The sequence below is a fragment of the Narcine bancroftii genome, chromosome 4, assembly GCF_036971445.1.
Source record: "Narcine bancroftii isolate sNarBan1 chromosome 4, sNarBan1.hap1, whole genome shotgun sequence".
Taxonomy (NCBI): Eukaryota; Metazoa; Chordata; class Chondrichthyes; order Torpediniformes; family Narcinidae; genus Narcine; species Narcine bancroftii.
The window spans coordinates 263,941,176-263,949,967 of record NC_091472.1 but is presented as its reverse complement, the minus strand read 5'-3'; the positions used below and the strand labels follow the sequence as shown (position 1 = coordinate 263,949,967).

The 8,792-nt window shown below is 44.2% G+C and overlaps 1 protein-coding gene across 1 annotated transcript; it reads right to left on the bottom strand.

The window, feature by feature from the left end:
• Positions 1-3,195: 3,195 nt before the first annotated feature.
• On the bottom strand, positions 3,196-7,132 carry LOC138761924 (inhibin beta B chain-like). The gene is made up of 2 exons (XM_069934893.1): positions 6,736-7,132; positions 3,196-4,000 (listed from the first exon to the last, which is right to left on the bottom strand). Exons 1-2 carry the CDS (start codon positions 7,130-7,132, stop codon positions 3,225-3,227), a joined length of 1,173 nt encoding a protein of 390 aa, XP_069790994.1. The 3' UTR covers positions 3,196-3,224.
• Positions 7,133-8,792: the final 1,660 nt, after the last annotated feature.

Below are 8,792 nucleotides of genomic sequence, written 5' to 3'. Positions count from 1 at the left end.
ATACATGACCGCAAAATAATGTAAAAGGGGATTATGCAAAGTAAGTTCATCCTTTGCTGATTCACTTTTCTTCCCTGCTCTCCATTCAATGTGCAATATTGCAACGACAGTGCGTGTGAATTGTTGGGCAGTGAAGGTCAATGAGCATGAAAACCTCATTTACAACCGAAAACAAGGGTCGAGGCTACAATACATGGAGGCAGGGGGGAGGGGGAGACAAGAGAAAGTTGGGGTCATCTTGTTCCTTGAATAGACTGTATTAATCAGGAAAGCACGGATCTTCCCGCTGTTGTCCAAGGTCAGAGTTCCTTTGCGCCACTGAGAAAGCTCTTTAAGGGCAGAGGCCCTATCAGTCTTCCGAGACGGCTCAATGTTGGGCTGAATCTTGATGACAAGATTGACTTAACACTGGTAAATTATTGTCTTTGTACAACTTGTGGAAACAAGAGTGCAAAGGTCTCAGGCAGTGTGGGGGGGGGGGGGTATGAGAAATTACCCAGATATGGAAGGATTGAAGTGTGAGTGGGAAGAATGGTCTGCATGGGGGATGATGTGGGTCGGCAAGTACAGTAATGAAGGGTGGGAAGAACTTTGTCTTGTAGGACAGCATGCTTGCTGGTTGTGATTGGTGGGAGGAGGGGGGCAGCAAGGAGAGCACTGTGGAGCAAACAAACGCATGGATAACTGACGTGTAGATAACAGGAGAGCTGAAGCCAGTTTCCACTGAAGGGCATCACACCTCACACACAGATAAAACCATTGAAATGATTGGAAAAAAACATTTCTATTGTAATGCGTGGACCTCGGGGATTAAATTTCCATGCTCTGTTACAAATGGTCTATTATTTGATTGCATCAACAACAAGTGTTAACATAAAGGGTGGCGGCGAATATGGAGCTTGATACCTTTTGATTGATCGTGGATAGAGGAGGGGGGTTGGTGATTGGCCTGTTCTTATATAATCATTGAAAATCCCAGAAGAGAAGCTGTAATGAAAACACTAAATGGTGGAGATATCTGTGGAGAGACGAGCAAGTGTTAACGTTTCAGCTTGGAGACTTGTTTGGCATGGAAGGCCATTGACTGTTCCTCTCCCTCGTTCCCTCTGACTTGGAGATGATTACTAGTGTACAAGATCAAAGATGTATTTTAGGGTTAGGGAGTCACAAATCCGTCAACCAGTCCTCTTTTTTTCTTTATTCACCGATATAATAATAGCTAAAATAATTCTCTATCATGTTTTGGATGGGATTATGAATTGCAATGCATGGCAGGCAGATTCGAGTTACAGAAATGTGTTTTAATTTTGCTTCATAGAAATTGTTGATGATAAAGATGATTGCAACATTTATAAGCACTGCAGTGTTCCCCGCTCACTCTGGCCTTGACCCGTGGAAATAACTTCTCACACAGATCCAGTGGGTGTAGATTTGTTTTATTTTAGCCAAACTGTACAGAGGTGCCAAATACTACAGCTGTTAGCTAATGAATGAAGATGAATCTGAACCAGTTTTTAATTGCCATGTATGCATCGCGAAATAAATGCATGGCCTGGTCATAACGTGACAGTTTGCTCTGTGGAGCATGTTTTTTTTATATATATATATAATTTGCACGGACTATTGGGAACTGGAGTCCATTTGACACGACGTTGACAGATACTCACTTTCATTCTAGACACTACCACTAAACTCATCAACAGCCTCTCTGCCCAATGATATTTACATAACACAAATACTTATCCTCTTTGGTTCCATTATTTAATACATTGATATGTATAATACATTTCGATATCCCCCTTCCCCCCAGAATTCTTCCTTCTATAAAAATAACAATTTCATTTTTTTGTTTTTAAAAATGGCAGTTTTTAAACTAATCAACGCAACATCTCAGTGCAAATAGAAAACGCGAAAAAAAAAACTCTATAGACAATCATTCGCCAAATACAGGAAGCGAAAGATTTAGCTTCAAGTAACTGGACAGATTTTAAATCCGACGAATTCGCCTGTTTCACTGCTTATGGTTTACATTGCATAGCTCCCAACCGGCACTTATTTTAATAAGAAGCGAATGGAATTGGAGAATTCGTGATAAGTGCACCGTTGTACCACTTTTTTTTCAAGGCATTCAGATATGCAAGTGCTAAATGTGCTTTCAGTACGTCGTCAGTGTTACGTGACTGCAACTTCTCATCTAATATAACCATTAATGGACATGGTCTTCGTGATTGATCTTGAACCGTATTTTCACTGAAGCACCGTTTTAATACAAGTGCCCAATCCACAGGTTTTCGTTCATTCGGCCCATTATGAGAGTGTTCTCATACTATCTGATAAGTTTACACAGAGAAAGGGGGGGGGGGGCGGGAGAGAGAGAAAAAAAACAGGTGAGCAGAAGAAAGGGGAAGGCGAAAAGGGTAGAAATGTATCTGCTAATACACAATTGAAGTACAATTGTATTAAAATTGGTCGAAGCGATGTTTTTTTTGAGTTGGTGGAGACTTGTGAGATCATCGCCAAAAGTTTCTATTCATCCTAGCCCGTCCCTATGCGAGGCACAGTCAGATTAGAGCACTTGGAGAACAGAGACCCCAGTGTTCCGAGATGCCTGTAGTGTAGCAACACGAGGAGCAGACGTTACTGAGAGTGGAGGGAGGAGGTGGGGTTGTCGTTTGTTCGCAGGAAAACAAAGATCTGTATTGCAAATTTCTCCAGCGTGCTCTCTTCGATCCCCATTCTCCCCCCGAGTCAGATGGAGGAGTAATCCTTCAAAAGAACAACCCTTCAGTTCGATCATACACAAACACAACTTTAACATAGTTTAAGACATAAGTTTTTTTTTGCGGTATAAATAATTAAGCTTCGATTTTATTTTCAGCAAAGCGGAATGCTACGGCGTCTCTGGCGCCACTCACATCCATCCCCGATTGCCCTTTGATATTTGCAGTACTTAAGGGAGCCTCTATCAGCCTTTGCTCTGAACCAAGTCGACAAAAAGGAGTGACTTCTCTGCACTGTACTTGGTCGACAATGTGCAGCGTTTTCACCTTTCTGGTGCAAGTCAAACGGGCAACTTTGACCCCAAAGTGACATAATTTGGGCAGTTTAATGAAGTCAGCGACCTGGTAAATTGAGAGTGGTGTAGCAACAAACCCACTTTTGTTTGAGGGGAGGGGGGGGGGAATAGTGTCGCTTCCTTGAAACCTTGCGCCCTTGGTGCCCTCTCATGCGCAGCCACACTCTTCCACGATCATGTTGGGCACGTCCCTTTTGACGATATTATACTCGTCGTCGAAATAGAGCATCGACATGGTGCTGAGTTTAGTAGGAATGCAGCAAGAGTTCATGGAGCCGGGGTTCATGCCTCGCATTCTGTACTGGTTTACCACGGCCGTGTGAAAAAACGAGGCGGAGCCCGGCGCCCCAGCCATGTAAGCGGGGCAGCTCCCCTCGCAGTAGTTGCCGTAGTAACCCGTGGGCGCGATGATCCAGTCGTTCCAGCCGATGAGTCGGAAATCAATGTAGAACTGTTGTCTGCAGCACAGGTCGGTCCTGCCGTCGCACTCCAGCCCCCGCTTACGGATCCGGTGCTTGGGGTCTAGAGTGCGAGCCTGCACCACCAGGAAGGGTCGGTGGGATTCGTCGCCGCTGTCCACCATGGTGGGAGTCACTCCAAAGCTCTCGCAGCCGTCGCAATGAACTTCCAGGTCATGCCTCCTCTCTCCCCTCTGCAAGTGAGCCTGGATGGACTCGGTCAAGGGGAAGGTGTGCCAGCTGCTCCTTTTCATATCCACCCTCTTTTCAACCGATACCCATTTGTTCAAGCTCCCGGCTTCTTGGAAATAGATCTTCACTCTAACTTTGCGTCTGGTGCCCTTTACAGCCTTGGACGGGAGCAGTTTCAAGTAGAGCCACAAGTTGGCTTGTTGGACAAAGAGATTCTGGTTCCCCTCGTTTGAGATCAGAAAGTACAGGCGTGATTTGGATGAAGCCAGCTCATCTGCATCGAGAGAATTAAAAATGTTAATCCTTGTATGACTAGCAGTAAATTCGCCTCTGAGTCAGAAATGCACTCAAGACAATTCTCCTGCCAGTTGCGAGGAACGTGTATTAAAGACGCGAGTGCTTTCATAGAACTGTTCAACATGTAAATGGAAGTGCCTGACTGTAACTTTGTTTGGACGGCACAGCTGTGCTTTGAGAATTTAACTCGCAACTCTATAGAACACTTCCCCAGAACCCAATATAAAATTGACTACAGCACACTATTGCTTTAGTCATTTGGGATAAGAATACGTTGCATGTTCTCGAGTCAATCCCAACTGGTAAAATGAAATGGGTTTACTCGTCAGCCGCCTATTTTGAAGGCCACTGCCTTAAATGATCAAGCATTTGACCAAAGTCAAATCCATTTGACTGTACATTGTACACTGTGCAAAGCATTTTGTCAACTTTGTTTTGTTGGAACCGAATTCAATTGACCATTGACACTAATGGAGGAAATTTAATTCAATGCATAGCAGTGAAATGTAGGGTTAAAAGTCGGCTTGTAAAATGGTGGTATGTTTTTAGCATGTTTGAATGGAGTTCTACCAGCGGTTCTTAACCTTTTCTTCCCCCACTCACATGCCACTTTAAGTAATCCCTTACTAACCACAGAGCACCCAAGGGATTACCTAAAGTGGTATGTGAGTGGGGGAAGAAAAGGTTGAGAACCACTGGTAGAACTCCATCCAAACTTTAAACCACTAACTCCATCCAAACTTTAAACCACTTTAAGGTAAATTCATAGAATCACCAAACTTAATGCTGGAACTATGAAAGGTTCATAAGCGAAGTTTCTAACAAATTATGGGTTATTTCCGACTACATCGTCATAAATGTAAAACTCCTAGATGCAGCCCATAAGAGCATTAACATTAATATAAATAAGCTCCAACAAGCAAGAAGTACTTTTAAGTAAAGCTCAATTCTGCCACTACACAAATCAATAAATTAAGTGAATAAACTTTTACAAAGTAGCCTTGCTTGTTGTTTCTCTAATATTACTAAATTAGAGCGTGTACTTGGCGTTTCGTTAACATAATAGTGACATATTCTATCTTGCTGAGAAGACAGTGTCTCTCATGCTTCTCTGATATATGAACGTTTTTATGTATTGGCAAAGTACAGATAAAACCACATTCGCATTTTTTGCTTCCAGTGTGTTTTAAAATGGCTTATGTTCTCAAAGTTCCAGCAAAGCAAGCGCAGTGACACTAATAATATATGGATCTACTTCATCTCACAATAGTGTGTTTATTCAACTCACTGTAAACTTTACAAGGTCGTAAACGCAATGTTTGTGCCGCCATTGTGAACTTGTCTACACACTAGGATGTAGTATCTTTCAAAGACCGCTCGCTTGGTGGGGGAAGTTCTGCACTTTAACTCGTAAAGTTATGTGTGGAGCGTGTGCAGGTTGCAAACGATTGAAACACCTTCTCTCATCAGGCTATTCCTCGCTAACACTTGAGTCATAACGTGACATTTTCCCTTTAAATCCTGTACTGTAATACATACTGAAAAATCATTCGTTGAACTCGTCTTTAAACACAGTTCTCCCTGAAAGTTTTCACCCAATGTCTTTGCTGAGACACCTGGATATTTGGACTTTTAGATAAGAATTCCAACTTTAACATCATGCGAACTGAAATGTTCCCAAATGTAATGGGTTTTCTAACATGGTCTTGGAAATATCAGTAGAGTCACAGAGGGCGGTAACAGGCTTTTCGGCCCACCGCGACCATCTTATTCCCTTTAATTTGGAGTAGATAACACCTGCAAACCGCATGGGTGCCTAATAGGGCACATAAAAGTCATGAAACGTTATTTAGTCCAAATTGCACGTCCCTGCTTCTGGTCGAGACACCTAGCTGCATTCTGCGCAGACAGTGCTCCGGTCATGCCAGGAGAATGTTCAAAGCCATGCTTGAACTTCGTTTTCGCTCATCCGCTGAGTGCACGGTTCCCATCTACATTCCGATAAACAGCTGTGCGCGTGATGCATTTTGTCAACTTTGTTTTGTTGGAACCGAATTCAAATGCTTGCGGAACATGACATCAACCCACTTTTTTTCCCCCATGTAATGACCATAAATTAAAGCTTCACACACGCTACCAATTAATTTGTCATTGACGAGCAAATGCTAAGCCAAATTTAATTATCTGCAACGTACGTTTTGACTGTAACCCTTTCAATACTATTCTTAAATTTCAACCCCACAATCGTCACATTTTACGTTATGCAACAATGACGCTTTCTGTCCTTAAATGGGATTCGCAATAAATGTTCATTCAGAATCCAATTAATCATTCATTAAATCTAGAATGAAATCTACATATGCTCCAGGATCTTTGCAAACACTCGGTAGCTCTAGTGGTGGTTAGGAATTGTCACAGTTACCGATCTCATGTCAGTTTGAATATACAGAGAGCACCAGAGCAGCAGAGGAGAGTCGAATCACTGCAACATTTCCCAACCTGCCATTCCCAGTTCCGAATCTTCTGCAGCTACGTTAGTTAGTTACAGTCCATGCCTTCGAGCTGTGAGCTCGGCGATGGACAGCTAATGTTAAATCGTGTTTGTATTCTAAATCAGGGGAGGATCGCTTCGATTTATTTCAATTGTAATCCGTTTAAACTATCTGAAGTTCAATGTCAGGGTTTTGTTGTACTCAATGAAACTTTGCCTACCTGTTTCGGCAAAGCTGATGATCTCTGAAGTTTGTTCGTGCAGATCCTTCCAGGACACCGAGGTCGCATGGCCATCCAAGTTCGGGATCTCCAACCTGCCATCCTCTTTTATTTTCCCAGCGTGTAACTTCCTCAGGGCCGTGACCATTGCGGCTTTGGGGACAGGGTGCGTGATGTTCGGTCTCTCTTTCATCTGCAGCCGGTTTAAGATGTGCCGTTTGACAGCTTCCAAGAACGCGGTGTCCGCCTGCCGGAGCTCGTCGCGCTGCCCGATGCCGCACGTTGTGCAGGAGCTCGGGGTGAGTGGGGCCGAGGTACCGTCTCCAGGGGCCGGGGTGGAACCGGCAGACACCAGGGTCACCAACAGGAAGGCGCCGCTCAGACAAAAAAGCCTCATCTTCCCACCAGCAACAAACTCGCTCACTGGAGCAAGACCGCAGACCCGCTCCCAGAATCACTAGCAAATATGGCTTAAAAGTGATCTAGTGTCAGTGCAAGGAATGCCAGGGTTCACTGGATGAGTCTCACTAAGCATTATATAATCAGAAATTCGTCTGCTTTCTACTCGAGATGTTTCCAGATCGCATCCGGTCCCTTGCGATAAGATTACTTTTGTTTAAGGGAACTAAAGGGATGGCGGGATTTAAAAAAAGCATCCAGCCTTAATGCAATGTTCTTTATTGCACTTCTGGACGCCGTTGCTTGAAGTTAATCTGCACAGTTTGAAAAGTGATTGATCTGAAGTACCAACTTTGCATTGCTGGCCAAAAATATATGTGTGGAGAGATTACAAAGAGAGGTCCAACTGGAGAGAGAGAGAGAGAGAAAAAAAGCAATCGTGGCTCGCCAGGGCAGTTCTCTTGACTTTAAAGCAAAAAAAAAATCCAGCATTGATCATATGCGTCAGGCTACTAATGTTGGTCTTCCACAGGTTCCCGTGTTAGTTCAGGGCACTGACAAGAGGCGCTGATTTGATTCCCTAAACGCACAATTTAGCAGCATTAACGATCCGCTCCCCGGGACGGGTCTGCCTCCAATCACGACATTGTGGCACTTGCTTTAAACTTTTATATAGCTGGTAGCATCACGTGGGACAGGCTCGGTCCGGAGATAGGCGAGATTAACCGTTTACTGTTGAGGACGTAAAGTTGCTGTGAAAAGATGACTAACCGCGCTCGCCCCTCCTCCCGAGAAGAAACGGAGACTGTTTTTAAAAGGGACGGAGAGAGAGAGAAGGAAGGAAGGAGGGAAGGAAGTGGGGGAGAGATCAACAAGATAAAAAGACCTGATTTGAATTCGTGTATCTGTTTTTACCTTTTATTTTGAAGAAGGGCGTTTATTCATCCCCGCTCTTGTTCATTTGTTATCTGAGAGGGGGTTATTAAAAGGAACCCTCCTCCGCCCCCTATAAGATGAGAAGGTGGGCTCTTTCAGGTGGCGCGGCTGTGTGTGTGTGAGTGTGAGAGGAAACCAGATTTGGCAAATGTTCGATCTTGTGATGTGCACAGCCAACAAGCAAACCATGTTCCTAATAAGCAACCATCTCGCCTTTAATTGACCGTTTCAAATGTTAATTCCAAACTGGTGAAAGACTTACGTGTTGGTCCTTTGCAAATCATCCGAAGGAACAGTTTGCGTTTGTAAGTCACCAACGTCCTGGCGCTAAGTGTTTAGTTTCAGCATTCCGGGGGACATGGCTCCTGAATGAGAGCGATTGTCTCCCTGGTCAGTCCGGGTCAAGTGCGTTTATCTAAATTACAAGTGCTCCTTAGTCTCGGGTGTGACTTGTCGTGATTTGCGCAGCGATCATGGGGCAGCCAAGTCAATCCAAATCTCATTCACTTTGTCCAGGCACTCCTCGGGGAAGGAGTTATATCAGAATGCGAGGAGATCTCGGAGCAATCCAAGTGGGTCGCCTTGGCTGCCGTTCAGGTAAAAAAGTGGAAGTGTTGGAGTCCAAAAGCCAAGTGGTAAAACCATTGGCTTCCAGCTCCTTCTGCCTCAGTTCATTAAAACTGAGAACGCGAGCTCAGCCTGAGAACCTGTGCACTCTGTTC

Excerpts from the sequence above, each read along its gene's own strand:
- LOC138761924 (XM_069934893.1), bottom strand. The coding sequence starts at position 7,132 with ATGAGGCTTTTTTGTCTGAGCGGCGCCTTCCTGTTGGTGACCCTGGTG. Across the intron at positions 4,001-6,735 it reads CATCAGCTTTGCCGAAACAG|ATGAGCTGGCTTCATCCAAA; the intron begins GTAGGCAAAGTT and ends CTCTCGATGCAG.